At 45.8% G+C, this 22,288-nt stretch overlaps 1 protein-coding gene across 2 annotated transcripts; it reads left to right on the top strand.

Moving 5' to 3' along the window:
* Positions 1 to 9,562: 9,562 nt before the first annotated feature.
* Positions 9,563 to 16,217, top strand: LOC123427226 (E3 ubiquitin-protein ligase RNF12-like). 2 transcript variants are annotated; one of them, XM_045111222.1, is made up of 9 exons: positions 9,563 to 9,808; positions 11,684 to 12,808; positions 13,107 to 13,695; positions 13,812 to 13,910; positions 14,384 to 14,476; positions 15,120 to 15,172; positions 15,525 to 15,624; positions 15,710 to 15,808; positions 15,900 to 16,217. In XM_045111222.1, the coding sequence occupies exons 2-9, from the start codon at positions 11,772 to 11,774 to the stop codon at positions 15,966 to 15,968; spliced, it is 2,139 nt and encodes a 712-aa protein (XP_044967157.1). In that variant the 5' UTR covers positions 9,563 to 9,808; positions 11,684 to 11,771; the 3' UTR covers positions 15,969 to 16,217. The 2 variants fall into 2 exon arrangements, with proteins under 2 accessions (XP_044967157.1, XP_044967156.1); XM_045111221.1 differs by having other exon boundaries at positions 14,384 to 14,491.
* The last annotated feature ends 6,071 nt before the right edge of the window (positions 16,218 to 22,288 follow it).

Genomic DNA, 22,288 nt, shown 5'->3' with positions numbered 1-22,288 from the left:
CCAACACCAAGAAGCTTCGATTCAAAGATTTCATGGAGACCTTCCTCGAGACAGCCACTCGTATCGCGGACGGGATCGATCTTGAGACCTTTGTGGAGCCTGCCATTCCCGGTGCCAGTCCTGATGACGCTTGAAAAACTTTACCTCGGTATGTCGAGTGGTATGTGTATGAAACTTGGGCCACTGATGTTGGCCGTCACATTCATGGTTCGGTGTGGGTAAGCTTGAACCACACCGAGCCGACTATCGTAGATCCAACTTTGAATTCGAATCGAATATTTTGTTGTTCTTTCGCCAAGTTTATTTTCGGACACAATTTTGGCTCGTGGTTTTTGTTTGGCGTTTCTTGGTGAAGCCAATGGCAAACATGCGGAGCATGTAATTGTGAGTTGTCTTCACATCCACATGAACCTCAATGAGGGTCTGTTAAGCCTCCGAGTAGATCTCGAGGATACACTCGAAGGAAGCTTTTTACTTAGGCGATTCTGGATCGCAACTAAGTCCCCGAGTGCGGCATCTCGTGCGCACTCGGAGTGAGTTTATACTCATGTTGTTGTCAGTTGTCCTCACATCCACATGAATCTCAATGAGGGTCTGCTAGCCTCCAAGTGGATCTCGAGGATACACTCGAAGGAAGCTTTTTACTTAGGCGATTCTGGATCGCAGCTAAGTCCCCGAGTGCGGCATCTCGTGCGCACTCGGAGTGAGTTGATACTCATGTAGTTGTCAGTTGTCTTCACATCCACATGAGCCTCAATGAAGGTCTGCTAAGACTCCGAGTGGATCTCGAGGATACACTCGAAGGAAGCTTTTCACTTAGGTGATTCTGGATCGCAGCTAAGTCCCCGAGTGCGGCGTCTCGTGCGCACTCGGAACGAGTTGATACTCATGTAGTTGTCAGTTGTCTTCACATCCACATGAGCCTCAATGAGGGTCTGCTAAGCCTCCGAGTGGATCTCGAGGATACACTCGAAGGAAGCTTTTCACTTAGGCGATTCTGGATCGCAGCTAAGTCCACGAGTGCGGCGTCTCGTGCGCACTCTGAGCGAGTTGATACTCATGTAGTTGTCAGTTGTCTTCACATCCACATGAGCCTCAGTGAGGGTCTGCTAAGCCTCCGAGTGGATTTCGAGGATACACTCGAAGGAAGCTTTTCACTTAGGCGATTCTGGATCGCAGCTAAGTCCCCGAGTGCGGCCTCTCGTGCATACTCGAAGAGGTTTTTTTTTTACTTAGGCGACTCTGGGTCGCAGTTAAGTCCCCGAGTGCGACTGTTAGCGCACACTCGGAGAGAATTTTTACTTAGGCGACTCTAGGTCGCAGCTAAGTCCCCGAGTGCGGCTGTTAGCGCACACTCGGAGAGAATTTTTACTTAGGCGACTCAGGGTCGCAGCTAAGTCCCCGAGTGCGGCTGTTAGCGCACACTCGGATAGAATTTTTTACTTAGGTGATTCTGGATCGCAGCTAAGTCCCCGAGTGCGGCTGTTAGCGCAGACTCGGAGAGAATTTTTACTTAGGCGATTCTGGATCGCAGCTAAGTCCCCGAGTGTGGTTGTTGCGCACACTCGAAGAGAATTTTTGACTTAGGCGATTCTGGATCGCAGCTAAGTCCCCGAGTGCGGTTGTTAGCGCACACTCGGAGAGAATTTTTGACTTAGGCGATTCTGGATCGCAACTAAGTCCCCGAGTGCGGCTGTTAGCGCACACTCGAAGAGAATTTTTGACTTAGGTGATTCTGGATCGCAGCTAAGTCCCCGAGTGCGGCTGTTAGCGCACACTCGGAGAGAATTTTTGACTTAGGCGATTCTGGATCGCAGCTAAATCCCCGAGTGCGGCTGTTAGCGCACACTCGGAGAGATTTTTTTAGACCGGAGTCTGCAAACACGGAAGAATTTTGGACCTGCAAAAAATCAATCTACTTTGTATTACTTCAATGATACTTGTTCTTTACATTGCCTCCGTCGGCGGTCACGTGTAGAAGCGCTTCAGGAGATCTCCGTTCCATGCTCGCAGCTCGTCCGTTTCTCTGTCGAGGTTGTAGAGTCGATATGCTCCGTTGTTCAGCACCTTAGAGATGATGAAGGGTCCTTCCCAGGCGGGAGCCAACTTGTGAGGCCTCTGTTGGTCCACTCGGAGCACCAGGTCACCTGCTTGGAATGTGCGACTCCTGACATGCCGCGCGTGAAAGCGCCGCAGATCTTGTTGATAAATTGTTGAGCGAGTCAGTGCCATCTCGCGCTCTTCTTCTAGTAGATCCACTCCATCTTGCCTGGCCTGCTCCGCTTCGGCTTCGGAGAAGAGTTCGACTCGTGGAGAGTTGTGAAGCAAGTCACTCGGAAGGACTGCCTCTGCTCCATAAACAAGGAAGAACGGGGATCGCCCTGTAGATCTATTCAGAGTTGTGCGGAGGCCCCACAACACCGAAGGCAGCTCGGTGACCCATGCGCCGGCGGCATGTCCAACTTCTCGCAGGAGTCAAGGCTTCAACCCTTGAAGAATAAGTCCGTTCGCCCGCTCTGCTTGCCCGTTGGTTTGAGGGTGCGCCATAGATGCAAAATCCACTCGGATACCTTGGCCTGTGCAAAAACCTTTGAATCTGTCCGAGTCAAAGTTAGTGCCATTGTCAGTGATTATGCTGTGCGGGACTCCGAATCTGGAGATGATGTCTCTGACAAATTTGATGGTCGTAAGGGCGTCGAGCTTCTTGATGGGCTTGGCTTCAATCCACTTGGTGAACTTGTCGACTGCCACCAACAGATGAGTGAATCCCCCTTGGCCAGTTCTGAATGGACCGAGTGTATCTAATCCCCACACTACGAACGGCCAAACAAGAGGGATTGTCTTCAGCGCAGATGTTGGCTTGTGGGACTTGTTCGAATAGAACTGACAGCCTTCGCATCGGTCGACCATATCCTTTGCCATTTCATTCGCCTGCAGACAGAAGAAGCCAGCTCTGAATCCTTTGGCGACGATTGCTCTTGAGGAGGCATGATGATCGCAAGTTCCCGAGTGAATTTCTTCCAGGATTAACTGCCCCTCCTCAGGGGAGATGCATCGCTGAAGGACTCCTGAAACACTTACCTTGTACAACTGGCCATCAATGACGGTGAAGGACTTCGACCTGCGGACGATCTGCCTCGCTTGGACTTCGTCCTTTGGTAATTCTTGCCTCAGGATGTATGCAATGAACGGCACAGTCCAATCGGGGATGATAGCAAGAATCTCCATGATCAAATCAACCACAACGGGGACCTCGACCTCGGTCGGATCTGTTGAGCTCCTCGGTTGTAACGGTTCCTCTGTAAAAGGATCTTCTTTCACCGAAGGGAGATGTAGGTGCTCGAGGTAGACATCACTCGGGACTGGTCTCCGAGTGGATCCGAGCTTTGCCAACTCATCAGCTGCTTGGTTCTTCAGTCGTGGAACATGGTGAAGTTCCAGACCTTCAAACTTCTTCTCGAGCTTCCTTACTGCATTGCAGTATGCAGTCATGGTGGGGTTCCTCACATCCCATTCCTTCATCACTTGGTTAACCACCAAATCTGAATCGCCATAGACCATCAGGCGACGGACGCCGAGTGTGATGGCCATGCGCAATCCGTAAAGGAGAGCTTCATACTCTGCCTCATTGTTGGAAGAATCAAAATGTATCTGGAACACGTACTTAAGCTTATCACCTTTCGGCGATATGATCACTACGCCAGCGCCGGAGCCATTCAGCATCTTGGACCCATCGAAGAACATAGTCCAATGAGCCGAGTAGATGTGAGTCGGTTGCTGTTGTTCTACCCATTCTGCTATGAAGTCAGCCAGAGCTTGAGACTTTATAGCCTTCTTGGCTTCAAACTTGATGTCGTAGTATAACATCTCCATAGTCCACTTCGCCACTCGGCCTGATGCGTCTCGATTGTGGAGGATTTCCGACAACGGAGCATCAGAGACGACAAACACCGAGTGGTCTTGGAAATAGTGAGCCACCTTATTTGCAGTCATGTAGATCCCATAAATAAGCTTTTGATAATGGGGATACCTCTGCTTGGAAGGAGTCAGGACTTCGGAGACATAATATACTGGCCGCTGAACCTTGTTCGCTTTGCCTTCTTCTTCACGTTCGACTGTGAGAACAGTGCCGACGACTTGATTTGTAGCCGCGATGTACAGAAGAAGGGGTTCTTTACTGAGTGGGGCAGTAAGAACCGGCTGGGTGGAAAGCAGGGCTTTGAGGTCGTCGAATGCAATCTGGGCTTCGTCTGTCCACTCGAAAGTATCTGATTTCTTCATGAGTCGGTACAGAGGTAACGCCTTCTCGCCAAGTCGAGTGATAAACCTGCTCAAAGCCGCTAGGCAACCTGTGAGCCTTTGAACATCATGTATTCTAACCGGTCGCTCCATTCGTACGATGGTCCCGATCTTTTCGGGGTTAACATCGATTCCTCGTTCGGAAACGAAGAAACCGAGTAGCTTTCCGCTGGGAACACCGAATGAACACTTGGCAGGGTTGAGCTTGATATCGTACCTACTAAGGTTAGCGAATGTTTCTGCCAAGTCAGTTAGCAGGTCGGAACCTTTGCGTGACTTGACTACGATATCGTCCATATATGCCTCCACATTTTGACCGATCTGGTCAAGGAGGAATTTCTAGATCATGCGCATAAAAGTTGCTCCTGCATTCTTCAAACCAAATGGCATAGTGATGTAGCAGAAACACCCGAATGGGGTGATGAAGGCTGTTTTTATTTCATCGGGACCATACATACGGATCTGATGATAGCCCGAATAGGCATCAAGGAATGTTAAACGCTCGCAACCCGCAGTCGAATCGACAATTTGATCAATGCGGGGGAGCGGGAAATGATCTTTCGGGCAGACCTTATTGAGATACTTGAAGTCGATGCACATACGGAGGGACTTGTCCTTCTTGGGCACCATGACAACATTGGCGAGCCACTCGGAGTGGTGTACCTCGCGAATGAAGTTGGCTGCCAAAAGTTTAGCCACCTCCTCTCCGATTGCCTTCCTTTTGTGCGCGGCGGACCGACGCAGGCGTTCTCGGACGGGCCGAGCGGTAGGATGCAGTTGGTGCTCAGCCAACTCCCTGGGTACACCTGGCATGTCAGCGGGCTTCCATGCGAAAATGTCCCAGTTCTCACGGAGGAATTGGATGAGCTCGGCTTCCTATTTTGGATCAAGGGTGGTGGAGATGTTCGTCGGGGCGGCGGTGTCGTCCGTCGGGTGGATGCTGACTTTCTTCATGTTGCCTGCCGACTGGAATGCGGACTCCGAAGCTGGCTTCTTCGAACGCATCAAGTCAGCGGGGTCGACCGTCTTCTTGTACTCATCCAGCTCGAGGATAGCCATCTGCTGATCGGCAATCCGCGACCCTTGCTGCAGACACACTTTGGCCCGCTGCCGATTGCCAATGATGGTGATCACACCTTTGGGACCCGGCATCTTCAGCTTCAAGTACACGTAACATGGGCGGGCCATGAAACGTGCATACGCCGGACGGCCCAGAATTGCATGGTATGCACTCTGGAAGTCCACCACCTCGAATGTCAGCTTTTCCTTGCGGAAGTTCTTGTCGAAGCCGAAAACGACGTCCAACGCGATCTGACCGAGTGACTTGGCCTTTCGTCCTGGGACGACTCCGTGGAACTGCATGCTGCTCTCGCTAAGTTTGGACATCGGAATGCCCATCCCCTTGAGGGTGTCGGCGTACATGATGTTCAAGCCGCTGCCGCCATCCATGAGGACTTTGCGCAGTCGGACTCCTTCCACCACCGGGTCGACTACTAGAGCCTGCCTCCCCGGGGTGGGTACGTGTGTTGGATGATCCGACTGATCAAAGGTGATTGCAGTCTGAGACCATTTGAGGAACGTGGGGTTGGTCGGGGTGGCCATGTTCACCTCCCTGTTCACCAGCTTCAGTCGACTCTTGCTTTCCACGTCAGCAAAAATCATTAATGTTGCATGGACTTGGGGGAACGGATCCTCCTTGTCCTCATCATCCCGCTCGTTGTCCTTTTCACTCGGCTGCCCTTCGCTGAACCCTTGGATCAGGAGGCGACATTGCCGAGTGGTGTGCTTCGGGAATATGGCGTTGCCTTCTTCATCCATCTTCGTGTGGATCGGACATGGCTGATCCAGGATGGAGTTCCCGAACTGCTTCTTCATGGGGTATACTGAGATTTCCCCTTGCCCTTGAACTTGGCATTTGTAACGGCAGCCGCCTCTGCCTGTGGAGTGGACGGAGCTTTCTGCTTTTGCTTCCGATTGCTGTTCCCATCTCCGTTGGGCGACTGCCTTGTGCTTGCCACTACAAATGCGGTCTTCTTCTTCGCCATTTTCATAGCGTGTGGCTATCTCCATCATCTTGCTCATGGATGTCGCCTGTCCGACCGAACTTCAGGTACAGATCTCTGTACCGCACGCCTGCCTTGAATGCGCAGACTGCTTGATGCTCAGTGACGTTCTCCACCGTGTGGTAGAGGGTCGTCCAGCGCTGGATGAAATCGCGCAGGGGCTCATTCTGCTTCTGGACGCAGTGCTGGAGCTCCACAAGACCAGCAGGGCGTTTGCACGTGCCCTCGAAGGTCCTGATGAACACTCGAGACAAATCTGCCCAGCTGTAGATGCTTGATGGAGCCAACTGATTCAGCCACGCTCCTGCCGAGCCGTCGAGAATCAGGGGGAGATGTTTCATGGCGACCTGGTCATCTCCGCCACTGATCTGGACCGCCACTCGGTAGTCGTCCAGCCACGTTTCTGGCTTGGATTCTCCTGTGAACTTGCTGATCCCCGTCGCCAATCGGAAGTTGGGAGGGATGTCAGCTGAACGGATGGCCCGACTGAAGCACTCGGGGCCAGAGACGATGGTCCTGCTTCCACTCGGACGGTCTCTATCGTGACCATCACGGTGGGCTCGACTCCTGTCGACCTTCCTCTGGGCGATGTGCCCTCTTGCGTCGGGCCTTGGATCATACGTGTCACCGACTGAACGCCGATCATCATGATGTCGGGGCTCGTAAGGCCCACCCCGCGGAGGGGTGCGTGAACGACGACGATCTTCGAGATTCATGGAACGGCTGCCCCCTCCGCGTCGCTGATGAGAGTGGGGGTTGTAAACTGACCGATGCGTGTTCGCGTGAACAGAACTGTTGTGGATCCTGTTGTGCGACTGGAAGACTGCCGAATTCTGCTGCTGCGCCGTGTGCAACAGGGCACGGATCTGCTCGATTCCTCTACCAGCCTCCGAATCAGTCGGTTGGAGGGAATCGGCTATCTTGGCAGCGACAGCCAGGTTGAGGACAGGTGTACGGAACACCTCGACGTTGCTCTGACGAGTGCGTCGACTGGCAGAACGGTGGTGTTGACGGCGAGCGCCGGACGATTCGCCGACCTCGTGCTCGTTCCGGCCAGTCCGGTGGGGACTTTCATGGGAATTTGCCATGAGAACTTCAGCTGCAGGCCCGCGACCCAAGTACTCGGAAGGTAACTCAGTCGGAACTGAGTCCAAGCACTGGGACAGCGGCGCGACCACAACCGACTCGAGGACCGCCACTTGAGAGGACGTGTTCTGGCGCGCCTGGGCGTGTCGCACCCAACGCTGGAGCCGCGGATGGCGGGACCGCTTGTTGCGGCGCGTGACGGGGGCGAAGGTCGACACCAGGGCCGACTGTTGGAGAAGAAGGACGTCGCGGGCACCGGCACGGAAGTGCATAGCCCCACGACTGGGGAGCGCCTTGACGTCGAGAGACGCATCCCGAAGCCATGCCGAATCATCGATGATGAAGGAGAGTGCACCGAAGAGGATCTCCCGACCCATGCATAAATCTCCGATGGACGACATGATGAAAAGATGAAGCTGCAAACTCGCCGGAAGTCGCTTAGACGCCTGCCCGACGGTGGGCGCCAACTGTCGTGGGTATAAGTCAGACAGTAGATGTGTAGGGTACGAAAGGATGGGCAGAGCCTTAGCTACGGCGAGGTTGTATGAGTTCAGACCCCTCTGCGGTGGAGGTAAAAGCCCTACGTCTTAGTGCTCTTGAGAGCTTAGTGTCGAGTGGAATATAGGATTACAGTGAATGCCAACCCCTGCACCAGTGGGGAAGGGCGGCTTATATAGAGTGCGCTGCCCTTCACAACGGTCCGGTGGACAGGGGTGGAGTAGTGGCGAATAAATGCATACGTTACAGGTAACATATGTCTTAAATGCTAATAATGGTGTATGAAAACGTACGACCGTTACCCTCCCGGGAGGTTACGATGTACAGAGTTGAATTCAGTCGGTATGATAAATACGCTCCGAATGCTCGTCACCGACTGGATGATGGGGGGTCCTTAGTTCAGTCGGAACTGTCTAAGGGCCTTGCCCTCTGTGAAGGGTAGTCCTTGGGTAGGACCTATAGGGCAGGCCTATGACCATACTCTGGGACTATAACCCCATCAATGGCATAGGAGGGAATTGCTTGTGCCACTCCTTTAATCAAGGTCTCTTTTCCTCCCAAGGAGAGAATTTTTTCCTTCCATCCCTTTAGTTTCTGACACACTCTATCAACAAGGTGCTGGAAACAATCACTTCTATCAACTCCGACCATGGATGGTAACCCGAGGTACTTGTCAGTTAAAGCCTCAGTTAATATATCAAGTGTATTGCAAATATTTTCTCTTACCATGACTGATGTATTAGGGTTGAAAAATATACTAGATTTACCAGTGGATACCAATTGTCCGGAACTATGGCAATACACATCAAGAACCTTTTTCAAAGCAATAACACTTTCTAGGTTTGCCTTCATCAAGATTAAGGAATCATCCGCAAACAACAAGTGTGAAATTGAAGGTGCATTTCTACAAACTTTCACTCCTTCCAGACCATCATTTTCTTCTTCCTGCGAAAGCATACTAGATAGTCCTTTAGAGCAGATCAAAAATAGGTACGGGGACAATGGATCACCCTGCCTCAATCCAGGGGATGATATTAGTTCATCTGTTTCGTCACCATTAACTCTGATTTTGTACCTTACTGAAGAAACACATTCCATCATTAACTCAACCCAGTGCTCATGAAACCCCATTCGTTGCATCATCGACTTCAAAAAGCCCTATTCTACCCTGTCATATGCTTTGTGCATATCCAACTTGACGGCACACAAACCCGCTGATCCATTTTTTTCTTTCTTTATAGCATGAAAACATTCATAAGCCACAAGCACGTTATCTGCTATGAGTCTTCCAGGTACAAATGCATGCTATAATATTGAAATGAGGTTGATTGAACGAACCGTCTAGATCTTTTGTTGTGAGTAAAAAAAAAGGTCTAGACCGTTCGTTTAAACTTCAAACGAGGTTGGACGGCTGCTTACAGCTGACCCTAGCGCAGGTCAAAGTTAAAACCATATACATAGTCAGAAAAATAATTATCCAATTAATAACCTTGTCAAAAAAAGAAAGAAACACGCCTCTAGTTTGTTTTTATGAATTATGAATTATTAATAATAATCAAAAGTGCGCCCACGATCCGGATTCAAAATCCACATCTCCACGGTTTGCTCTCCGCCGTCCCTATTCCTCTCCTCGCCCCTCCGGACTCCCCACGCGCGCCCCCCCTAATCCGACCCGAGGCGGCTGTAGACTCCATAGAGTTGCCGTTGCCGACGCGCCCTCCGCGTCCGCGGCCACCAATCCATCACGCCGCCGCCGCCGCCGCCGCACCCCGCTCAAACCCCTCCGCGTTTCTCGCGCACCGCGGCCATCGCGTCACCGCTGTCTCAACCCCGCCCGCAAATCTTGCCGTTCGGTTGCTGAGGTATGAGCACCCCCTTTCATCCTTGATTATATTTATTTATTTATTATTGTTAAAATCCCCACTGAGCATCGGGGAATTTCGGGCCTGCCGGCGCACACCGTCTAGATCCGCCCCCTGGGACTGGCAGATCACGGGGCGGCCAATTTCCTTACGAGTACAGAGCATCTAATCATTGGATTTTCATTTACTGCGAGACGAGATCATGTTATTGCTGCTTTGAATCTTCTCGGTTAAGCCGCAACTTCGGTAGCAGGTAGAAAGTATCTATTTACACTTCGATTCCGGGGAGGATGGCTGGTGGTTGATATGCTCAGTGGTCAATGCAAATTGCTGTTAAGTTGATTTAACCTGATGGCCTTACCTATTGTTATGTGATGACTAGCATAGGGTATCCATTTGTTGCTTACTTCTATTATGTGTCCTTCTTTCATCGGCAATATATTTTGTAGCTCAGTGTGTCTGTTTCCAGTAAGTACACTGTGATATGTTTGGAACTGTTGAATCAATCCAGCCGTTGTTGACCCCCAACTCTACCTATGCTTTCAGTTAATTCCTTCCTTATCCCCTTCAACTAGATCCTGCCCCCCACCCCCACCCATAGACACTAACCATGGTGGCCAGTGGCATTTAAATGAGATTGACCGGCTGCCTCTGGCTGACGCCTAGCGGGGCCGAAGTTGAAACCACATTCGGATGGAAAAATCTAATTAACCTTGCATTAGAAGCTCTACTAATAATATTACGTTGAATTTATTAGTCAAAAGTGCGGCCACGATCCGGATTTGAAATATATATCTTCACGGTTTGCTGTCCTCCATCCCATACCGACGGCCCCTCCCCCCTCCCTGCCCTATACCTCTCCTCCGTGTCCGCACCTACCAATCCATCACACCTCACGCCTCCCGCTCATACCCCTCCGCCTTTCTCGTGCATCGCTGCCATCGCCGTTCCAGTTCAAACTCATCGCTTCCCTGCCGATCCAATCCCATCCGCAATTTTTGCCGTTCGGTTTCTGAGGTATGAGCGCTTTTTTCATCCATGATTAGTTGTATAATCTCCACAGACCGCTAGAATTTTTTGATCTGCCGGTGAATGGCCCGCACACCATCTAGACCTGCCCCTGGATCTGGTAGATCACAGGGGGCCAATTTCCTTACAAGTACTGAGTATCTAATATTTAGATTTTCATTTATTGCAAGATCATGTTATTACTGCTTTGAGTTGTCTCAATTAAGCCACAACGTTCATAAAAGTAGAAAGTATTTACACTTCAGTTTGGGGGAACATGCCAGATGGTTGGTCAATGCAAACTGCTGTTATCTTCATTTGACCTGATGATCTTGTGTGATTGGCATAGACAATCCATCTATTGCTTACTTGTATGTTCTTTCTTTGGCCATATATTTTGTAAAAGCTTGCCTGTCCTGTTTCCAGTAAATCTAATGTGATAATCCAATCCAACCATTGTTGACCCCCAACTCTATCTATACTTTTAGTTAATTCCTTATTTATCCCGTCCAACTAGATCCTGACCCAGGCACAAGCCTAGACACTTCCCATGGTGTCCATTGCCACTGTCATCGGTTCCTTGATGCCTCCGTACCGTTCTCCTCCCTGCAACCCATCCCCAGTGACCACCACCACCTGCCAAACCACCAGCCATTGCCAGGGTGTCCTCTCTGCCATCAGCATAGAATTCGTTTACCTTTTCTAATATTTTTCTGTCATACAACAGCTGTTCTTCCTAGATAAAAATTTAGCTAGCTTTCTCACATTCGATTGTTACTTCTAATTATTGTTTTTCCTGAAGATCATCTTGTAATGAGGACATGCGGTAGTTATGCTCTTTTTGTAATATTTCTCTGTATGTTGCAGATAGCATTGGAGAAACTTCTGATCGTGTTTACGTGTAAAGGTCAAGGAGGGCAAACTTATCTTCAACTGAAATAAGTGGTGGGACAATATGGTTGACATGAACACTGATCACATTTTTGAGGTTCCTGACACTCCTGACCGAATACAGCAGTCAGTGTGCCCTGTATCAAGCTCAGCTGCTACAAGAGGCGTAACAAGGATGGCTGGAAATCCTTCGCCAGCCCGGAGACTCAAATTTAAGATCAAGAATATTTCAACTCAAGGTCAATCAAGTAGAGGTGATGCAGTTAGGGAACTGCCTACACCATTAGACACTGATAATATTTTTAAACAAGCTGAATTGGCTCGGAAATTGTCCCCACCAAAGTTAGATAGGACTACTGGGAAATCTGTTGTGAACGGGAATGGGGCTCACAGTCATGATTTGAATCAGAGCAGCAGTATTCCAAATCACATGATTTGTAGGGGTGATGGAGTAAGGGGCAATAGCTGCCAAATCAGAGAAGGGCAGGTTGGTCATCGAGACGCAAGCCGTCGGCATGTGAACTTTCTTGGTGTGGGGTCAGATCTTCCTACTACCACGGTGGAAAACGTGCGAAACAGAGCAAAAATTAGCACCTCTAATGGGCTGAAGGAAGTAGTAGGTTCTGATGTTTTTTCAGCATCGGATCTCAGGGAGGAAAGAAGGGAAGCGATCAATATCCAGGGTACAGCAGGACTCTCAAGTACACCATGCGATGTTCCTCAAAGACAAGGGGTTCGGAGAAAGTTGGTGCGAAATGGTTGTATTTCTCCCTCTAGCATAGTCAAAAGAAGAGTAATTGCTGATGAAAAGGAGGAAATGTGCTCTATAAATGGAGTACATTATCGAAATCCTCAGGATGATGTTTTTCATACAGAAACTATAATTGATCTTACTGATAAGTCACCAACAATAACAAAGAATGGAGCCTCCGTAAACTATATGGAAACAACTGCATCAGCAAGAGCTGGGGGGACTCTAATTCCACAGGGTGCAAATCAAGCAAGCAGCAGTAACTGTTCTGAAGGTTTAAACAACAAGGGCAAAGAAATCATCCATCATGTTGTGGGAACTGAGCGGGCTGGAGAGGCTGATACGATGAGGTATGCCCTATCTCTTTGTTTACTACTCGTAGATGAGTACAAGTATTGAAGAATTGTTTTTTCTCTGAACATTGCAATAGGTCAATCCCGGATTTGAATGTGTATTGGTTGAAATTGAATCTGAGTTTATCAAGTTTTTAGTGCATGCACATCAATTTACTGTTTAAAACACAACTGAAATTAGTAGAAGCCAGTGAATCTACTTTGTTCAGTAAATGGAAGCATGAGTAATTTACTTTTTATACTATTTAGACATCTGCCACATATCTAGAATCTTATTAAACATCCTCTTATGTAGGGCTTGTCCAAGGGCTCTAGTAGGTTCTTCTGTTGTAAATGACGACAGTACTGGCATTTCTCAACAAGGTTGGAGAACAACACATAATCATACTTTTAAGCTACCCATGTCATTGGGGTGTAAGACGACCAGTACTTCTGGAATGGAATCTGGATCTTCTGGACCATCTAATCAGGGCCATGAAACCGCAGCAGGAGACAACAATAACTCACTTAGTGCAGCTACCGCTATGCAGTCTGCAGGTTTGAGGAATAGGACAACAAGGATCAGTAAAGGAAAGAGGAAACACACCTCAAGTTCTTATCATCCTGGTGAAAGCTCTAGTTCTGTTAATGAACCTGGCAGTTCATGTCTTGCATCTTCAGACACAACAGCTGGCAGAAATCATACCACTCGTCATCATAATATTTCTGTAATAGATATTGATGACACATCTTCCCCTGAAGTTAGATCTAGTTTGAGAGGACGCAGTAATGGAACCTCGATTAATCCTAACGTAAATGCACAGCTGGAGGCTGATGAATTGTTGGCTCGGCAACTTCAGGAGCAGCTTTACAATGAAACACCTCGTGTTGCTCCTCGAGAAGAGGTAATTCTTGATCGTCTCTTTCCGTACCTTGTATTTGTGTTGTGCGTGTGTATTTCTCTCAACTTCTTTGAGGTTCTACTAGTTCTTCAGTGAGATAATTGTTTTTCACAAAGCAGATTGATGCGATCGTAGCAATGTCACTTCAACACGAAGAAGATGCAGAACGGACATCTCGAACTGTAAGAGCACCTGCAAGGCGGTTTCCAAACGATACCGTAAGAACACCTGTCTCGTTGTTGCTTTTTTGGAAGTTAGTTGATATCTTTGATATTTTTATTTAAACTAAATTCACTATCCTTCGTTTTGATGTATTCCATGTATGTTGCTCCAAACCTAGCTTGCACATTAGCAGTTCCTTAGTTAGCTTTGCTAGCAGAAATTGCACGGCTTCTCTCAATTGCCGAAGCTGAAGTTATAGGGATAGTGCCCATAAAAATCAGAACTATAGTGGTAAGAATTTGTTAGTTTGACTATGCTTAAGTGACCATTCATGCTAAAAATCAGAACGATGCTGGTAAGCATTTGTTAGTCTGACTATGCTTAAGTGCCTATTCATGCTATTCATAACAGGTCAAACAACCTTGTTTACTTCGAAGGATTTCCCATATATAGCGAATATTCGCTATGACTAAATACCTTGCATGTGTGGAGATTGACATATTTTATCTTCTTATCCTTTTTTGGCTAGAGAGCTGCACGGGCATCACGTTTAAGTGCTTCTCAGCGTGGTATTAGGGCCAGATATGAGACGGCAATTTCCCATATGCAGAATGCAGCTCCGGTAACTTTGGGTTTGGTATTGCTTCTCTCCTGCTCTTGTAGTTCATCTACCTTTAAATCCTGTAACTTCTTTAAAGGAAGATCTTTAGGTTTAAAAGATAAGACTGCCATATCTTTCTGCTTCGATGTAAATCACATTTAACTCAATCTTACTGCCTAAGTTGTAGTATATACCGAATGGCATGTAATTAAGTCAAGATAGTTTGTTTCTACTTTTAATTTGTATTAGCTATATATTGAACTTATATGCCTTCCTACTACGAACAGAAGATTCCTATCATGGCGAATTTTTTTTTGGCACTGATTTCATGTGATGAGCTGTACCTGACTTCCATGTGAACTTTCTGATATCTATATGCTTTGAATTTCTATGATTTATTGGTTGCATTCATCTCCTTGGAGTACCGAACCACCTCATAACATGAATTTCCTTACTTCTCCTTATCAGAGAAGATGTCTTCTTGTGTTACAAATTTGTTTTTGTAAGCAATGGATTGTATATATGTTGAGCAGCTGTTTAAAGTAAACTAAAATGTGCAGTAGAATACTCTCGCATCAAGTAAAACCTTCCTTGAGTTTACAGTTTGTGATTGCCTGAATCGGTTCTCGAAAATCATTAACAGCTTTTAGTGTCAATTTTTCAGAGGTCTTTTCGTAGCGGATATCGTGCTGCGCATATTCAACCTAATATTGATTTGTAAGTGGCGCCCTCCTGTTCTACTTTCACTGCTTGAGTGAAGTTGACTGAGTATTCCGAGAGCTCGAAACAGCTTACATATTTTGATTCAGTTAGCTATCTGCTGATTGTTTTACATGTAGCGTTGCATCATGGTTTAGCAGCTTCAGTGTATTGTGTAGCTGGGTCATATTTATGTGATTACAGTCTTCTAAAAGATAAACTGTTTTCCGATTTGAATGCATCTTTGATTTACTCTTCTGGGTTATCTACGTAGTGCATAGGGTAACATACAAGTTGATACAGTTTTTGTGATGGTAAATAAATAAGTTGTACACATGTTGAACACTGACTAAAGGAGCTTCTGTTGTAGAAATGATTATGATGCGCTACTTGCGCTAGATGAAAATAACCACCAGCACACTGGTGCTTCGGAAAGTCAGATCAATAACTTGCCTCAGTCAGTATTTCAGGTAAATTTTTCGGTCAGTGCTTACAAAGGGGTATCTGATTTTATGGCTTCTCTGTAAGAAATCCTGACTAGGTCCTTTTTTACAGTCAACTAGCACTGAAGAGCCTTGTGCGGTCTGCCTGGAAAATCCATCTTTTGGAGATACCATCCGCACTTTGCCATGCTTTCACAAGTTCCATAAAGAGGTATGCAGTCTTGCTGTCAGGCGCCATAACCCTTGTCCCTTGTTATGTAATGTGTTTGCGTTTCTGACGTGAAATTGCTTCCACCTTGCAGTGCATCGACGAATGGCTGAGAAGAAAGAAACTGTGCCCTGTTTGCAAGTGTGGGATTACAAGTAGTTAGCAAATGCAGTTTTAGTTTTCGTGTTCTTCCCTTTGAGCACAACTTAACTCAGCTGCATCTCTGGATGCATTTTTTCTGTTGGTAGTGGTACATATCGTATCATAGGGTTGCCCTCGGGTGTTCTGCCAATGCCCCGTGGTGCATTTTGTTCCGATGGATCATACTTAATAATCCATATTTTCCGTCTTCACCATTTTTGTATATCCATGATACTTACAAGTTATAACTGGCATGTTGTTCTGCAGTGCATAAGATGCTTGTCAGATATGACGTAATACCATTGCGAGATTAAAGAGAACACATTGAAGTTAAAAATCAAAAACAAAAATGAGAACACATTGCCTTATCTCCTTGAAAGTTAATATTATCACTTTCGCTCTTCGATTGGATGCAGAGTTGCATGATATAATATTTCCCGGTGACTTCTGCATCAACTTTGTCCAGAAGAGCAGCAACCTTTTGTTTGTTTGTTTGTTGAAGCCTCCGTCAAGCTAGTGGAACACGCGGATAAAAAATCTAGCTGAAAAGGCTTTGTATGTGTCGGTTTTTTAGGCTGATTTTGGTTGGAAGTTCAAAGTGTTGAGATTGAAAGACTGAGTTCTCTAAGTGAAAAGTTGTAGTTTCTGGGTTGAAATATGGATTGTCTCATCGGCATAGGAAGAAAGTTGATGTAAACGTGTTTTTTTTAGGCTAAACACCATACTCATCTATCTATCTATAATCTATAATCTATATCTATAATCTATAATCTATAATCTATATCTATAATCTATACTAATTAGGGATTCTCCAGAAATTCTCACGTTAATCAGTAATTAGGAGCCGTTAATCTCGTGGGACATCTCGTAGGGCCGAGTTATTACGGTGTAGATTAATCGTAGAACGAGTTATTACGGTGTAGATTAATCGTAGAAATTTTGACGTTAACCATTAATTAGTAGTTGTTAATCTCGTGGGGCCAAGTTATTATGGTGTAAATTAATCCTACAAATTTTGATGTTAAGAAAAATTGATTATGCATTCTCCTTCTCTCCTAATCTATCACTCCTTATCTCCTAATCTCTTACGATTCCCCTTTCTAAATATCTCCACCAAAAGAAAAGAAAAACAAATCCGATCTCACAAACGATATGTTGAGTTTCAGCGCAGCTTTTCTATATCAATCAGCCAAATGAAATAGATTGTTCTAGAGGGGCTCTTCTCCTCCTCACGCCCATGTACGCCGCGGTCATGGCTGCCCGCTGCCCCAAGCCTTCTATCTCAATCAGCCAACCAACTTTGATCGGTCAAGGGTACGTCATTGCATCGATGGATGAGCCTTCTTTTATCTCCTGTCTTCTTTCTTCTTTCATCTAGATAACTAGCTAGCCAGGTACGCATCAAAATTGATCGATCAAAGTAGACCATGGCATGGATGGATGCGCTTCTTTCTTCTTTCTTTTTTCATCTAGCTAGCTAGCCAGCCAGATACATTATATAAATATGTTCTGGTATATAAATACGTAGTATGCATCATGCCATACGCATGTCTGTACTAATTAGTAAGTACTATTACAATGTATGATTCGATGCAAAAATAATAATTACAATGTATGATTTATATATGAGACGATGGCCTCATGTAGATGCTCTTCCCCTCAAACGTCATGTCCACTGACGACCGGCTATTCCCTGTCAAATCCATGTTAGCATGTCATAGTGTTCTGCGTGCGGCAACATAGAGGACGTTCAGACCCATGACACCACGGTTGACCGGCCACAGGAGCGAGGTTTCCTCAATTCCTCCCCCGCACATCCTTACCTCCCCTTGATACCCAGCTTACTCTGCCTATGATCATCAGATGGATAAAAACATGCATGCATGACGTATTTAACTTAATATAAGGAGATCCACTGGGAGGTAAGTTGTTGTGCTCTACTTTCCTTCATCTGTAAAAAATCAAGGTAATTGAACTGAGTTGGTTTCATCAGCTATATGTGCAATACACGGGAATTCGTTACCTCTATAAATTCATTCCATGAGCACACAAATGGCAGATCAAATTGAGGCTGGGAGGCTAACGCGGAATTGCATTGACGATACTGATGGCCATGATCAACCAAACTTACACAGACACGTTCAACTCAGTCGAAGTGCCCCAACTGCAGGCCGTTACCACATAGCCGGAGGCTTAGGTAAGGTCCACATATATATACAAATATTAAAGCTACTAAGGAGGGCTCCTCCGTGCGTTCCCAGCGCTCGGCGTCGTTGCTTCATTCAATCGACACGTGTTGGCTTCTTTTCTATGTTTTGACTTTTTTTTACTCTCTGCAGAAATTACCGCTGAAGTCCACAAATATCTTGCCTCTTCGTTCTCCTAGAGGAGGGACAACAGGGAGGAAAGGGAGCCGCCTCCTCCTCCTCCTCCTCCTCCATAGGTCCGTTCCTTGCAGCCGCACAACCACGCCGCTGCCGGCTGGCTGGCCGCCCGCCATGCCGCCGCTGTTGCAGCTCCCTCTCCTTCCTTCCCTTCCTCCACCTCCATGCCCGATTCCTGGGCTTGGTCGGCCTCCTGGGCGGATGTTGTTGACTTCCACCGCCGATTCCGAGACCAATAGTGCTCCCTCCCAAGCCCTCACCTCATGCCTGCACCAATCTTCGCCGCCGCTTGATGACATGGAGAGAACACCACTGCAATCATGGCGCGCCTTCTCTGATCAAGTTTCTCTCATGTCAGCTCTTTTTTCTTCCATTGTTGATGCGTCCAGGCTTTTGTTGAGTGGCTTTGTTAGGATCAATGAACTGTTAGCATGGTGGCATTATTAGCAACAGAGGGGAGGAAGATTGAGGATGAATTACGGGGTTGGGTGTGCTGCTTACCAGGTCGGGGATGTTCTACCAGCAGTGCTCGCCGCAGTTGTTGTGGATATAGATGAGCCATAGAGGTAATGTTTTCTCTCATGGTACCTTGACCTTTTCCATTATAAACACAGAACATATGAACAATTCAGCATTGTACTGAACATCAATTAGCTCACAAGATGGCATACAAGGTAGTTACTGAGTCTGAGTGTAGATTCCCAGATTAGCCTAATGCTCTGTACCATGAAAGATAGCAGGTCAGAAGCAAGTGTTTGTGTTTTGGTTTTTCTTCTCAGCAAAAAAATGGTTTCGGTGTTTCATAACTAATTTGATTCTCATAAAGCTTTTCAGAACTGCTCTTTTTGGTGTTCGGCTCTTACTGTTACTCGACTACAAATGCAGATACTAATTTTTGGCCTCATCATTTAAGGTTTGTCTCAACTAATTAGGAAAACCAAAGTATATAGTGTTATGCTATAGTGATACTTCAGATTTAAAATCAGCCTTAAGGTGAGCTGTAACAAGGGAGCAAGATGTTACCTACGTACTATCAGGTAAAACTACATTGTTGCTGTCAGTTTCAACTGTAGGACCGGTCCGGTTTATCTTTGGATTATGGGATGCAACATGTGGCTGATTGCACAGTGTTGTGGTGCAGCGGCTTCGCCTCCACGACGCAGGCCTCAGTCGTCAGCCTTTTGAGTTTTCACAAATTATGTTTGTTTGTCTCGCTCCAGATTAACCAATTATTTCTTAACCATCAGATCCACTATATATAAAAATAAATAGAAAAACATGTTTCCTCGATGGCAATAATTAGGCTAATTCGCAACTTTCTATTTTTAAATCTTGATGTTGGCACTATGCAATAGAAATGTGGACAATCAGGGTGTATTTGTGCGCTTAGCATCCTGCAGATAACTATGAACTATGTTTGCTAAAAGAGTTGCTGATTTTTTTTCACCACATAAATCTCGACAACTCTGCGTTTTCATGTACTAGAACTAATCATGTTTCTTACTTTGTATGCACATCCATATTAATCATGTCTATAATGAACAATACTTGATATTCTCTTCTATTTGTAAGCTCTGTCAAACATTTGTTTTGTTTCTCAATGATATCATCTACTCCTTATGTTTGGCTTCTGTGTTAAATGTGCAACCAACCCATCCAAAGCCACTAATATCAGAGTATTTTTAATCTAATTTAATTTCTCATGGTCATATGCCTTCAGAAGTGTAAAACTGATGGCGTAATCTTCTTTGCGGATTAAAATAAATACCCATCCTTGAAGCTCTGAAGAAGCTTCATCGGAGCTCTCAAGAACAGAGAATACGGAAAAGAGAATAGGACGCCTCTTGCACATTGAAAGGGTTGGGCAACAATGATTTATCCACTAATTGTAAGTTCAACATTTGTTCCAAGTTAACTTATTTTCAATTAGTGCATATGGCTACTCAGTTGGAATTATGCATTAGAACAAAACAGTTCGTTCATCTTTCTGATGCAGAGTTCCCCCCTTTTTTTATTCTTCTTTGCAATTTCTCTTCAATTTCAAACTATACAACCAGCTCACTCAAACACCAACAATGCAGACCTTCTATAGAGAAACATTTGTTGCCAATGTACAACTCGGTACAAGAATGTTTGCTTTTTGGCACTATCCGTTGCGTTTCAGCTACACGCGTTAGCAGCAAACAAGATAATTTCCTGCGATGGCAGCTATTCCTATTTGAATAGGATGCATAGGTGAAGTTATGCCCTTATCTTACTATGGAATTAAAACATTATGGCACGCATTTCCAGTCGGTGAGCATATGTAGCAGAGACACAAGCATCATATGTATCATAAGTCCTTACCTTTAATGTGGGTGCTTTCTGTTATGTTCACAAGGTAAGCTATGAAGAGTTTAGCTACCAGGCTGATTACTCTTATTTGTGTGTTGTAATTAATATGCAAAGTGACCTCTTGTGTTTTCTGATAAGTTGTTTCCATCTTTCTTTGTGTGACTTTGTCAAGCCTTCCTTCAAGGAGCACCCAAGTATGTTGAGCCTGATTTCTATATAACTGAGGAGTCATATGCTTGGCATTACATTCCTGCCCTCGCAACTCGCATGCACAAGGGAAATGGGCATCTTTTATGTTGGGTAAAAGCACTATCCTTTTGTTGAAAGAAACATTTGTTTGGAAATCAGCTTCTTTTGAGTTGTTGGATAGGAGATCGGTTCAACTGAAACATGTGTTGTTTGTTTTGTATCCTCATTGATATTTCTAATATTGTGTTTCCTGTATATCAAGATGGCCGAAGAGCTTCCTCTTTGTAACCTTCTAGAGAAGTTTTAGAAAGGTCACAACCATGATTGTGGTTGTTTTGTGTTTCCTGTATATCAAGATGGCTGAAGAGCTTCCTCTTTGTAACCTTCTAGAGAAGTTTTAGAAAGGTCACAACCATGATTGTGGTTGTTGAATGCGCTAAAGCATAAGGCACATCTGCTGAAGTTGCCTTTTTACTACGTGTACTATGTTACACAAAATAAAATTAACATCATGATGCATGAAACACAAAAGGACATCCCTTAATCAAGCTAGCAAATGTATTAGTATACTACAATACATTTAGGTCTTGTATTTACCGAATGTACATTTATGCACGGTAGGATGAATTAGAAAAGCTCATTATATTAATACATTCAACAGGAAACAAAAGACAACCTACATACACCATAGGCTCTTTGACGGGCGCGGCTAGTGATGAGATTATATCCTGTATGTCGCTGCATGACAAAATGACTCAACGAGAGGATCACTGTTATGGTTGGCGATAAGAGCATGTGATGGAATCCAATTTCTAGGTGTGCATGCTTTGGTTCTACGTTCTGCACATCAGCAATGGACAGGAGCAGCCTATGATGGAATCCAAAGAAAAATCCTCAAAACAATTGTACGTCCAAGCCATGCTATCGTCTCATTTGAGGAGAAAAACTGCTTTGAAAACTGAGACCACTCAAGATGGTATGAGATGTTTCACTTCCCATGCTTATTATTCTATTTTCTCCGTGTTCTAATTAGTGGCAGTTTCGTTTTTTCCTTTTTTTACCGAATGTATATACATTATAAAACAATCTATAGCCCGAGAAAGCAATAGCATCGGAGACCAAGCGGTCTGGATGTCAGTGGAGTGAGAGAACATGGGATTTTTCAGGGCAGCGTTGTCGGACGCGTTGTTTCGCAAGCCACGCCTATCGCCATCCAGTTCAACAGACCAGCAAAATCAGGACTTCATACATGCACTTGAGGTATGCAATCTTACATGCACTTCTGCAAGTATGTATGTATGCATGGACCGAAGTACATATAAATTTTAACGTATGCAATCATACATGCACTTCTGCAAGCATGTATGTATGCATGGACCGAAGTATATGTATAGGTTGATCTGTGAAGGATAGGCTACAATAGGTACATTTAAAA

Source organism: Hordeum vulgare, chromosome 2H, assembly GCF_904849725.1.
Source record: "Hordeum vulgare subsp. vulgare chromosome 2H, MorexV3_pseudomolecules_assembly, whole genome shotgun sequence".
NCBI lineage: Eukaryota > Viridiplantae > Streptophyta > Magnoliopsida > Poales > Poaceae > Hordeum > Hordeum vulgare.
This window is presented reverse-complemented; position numbering and strand designations above follow the sequence as displayed.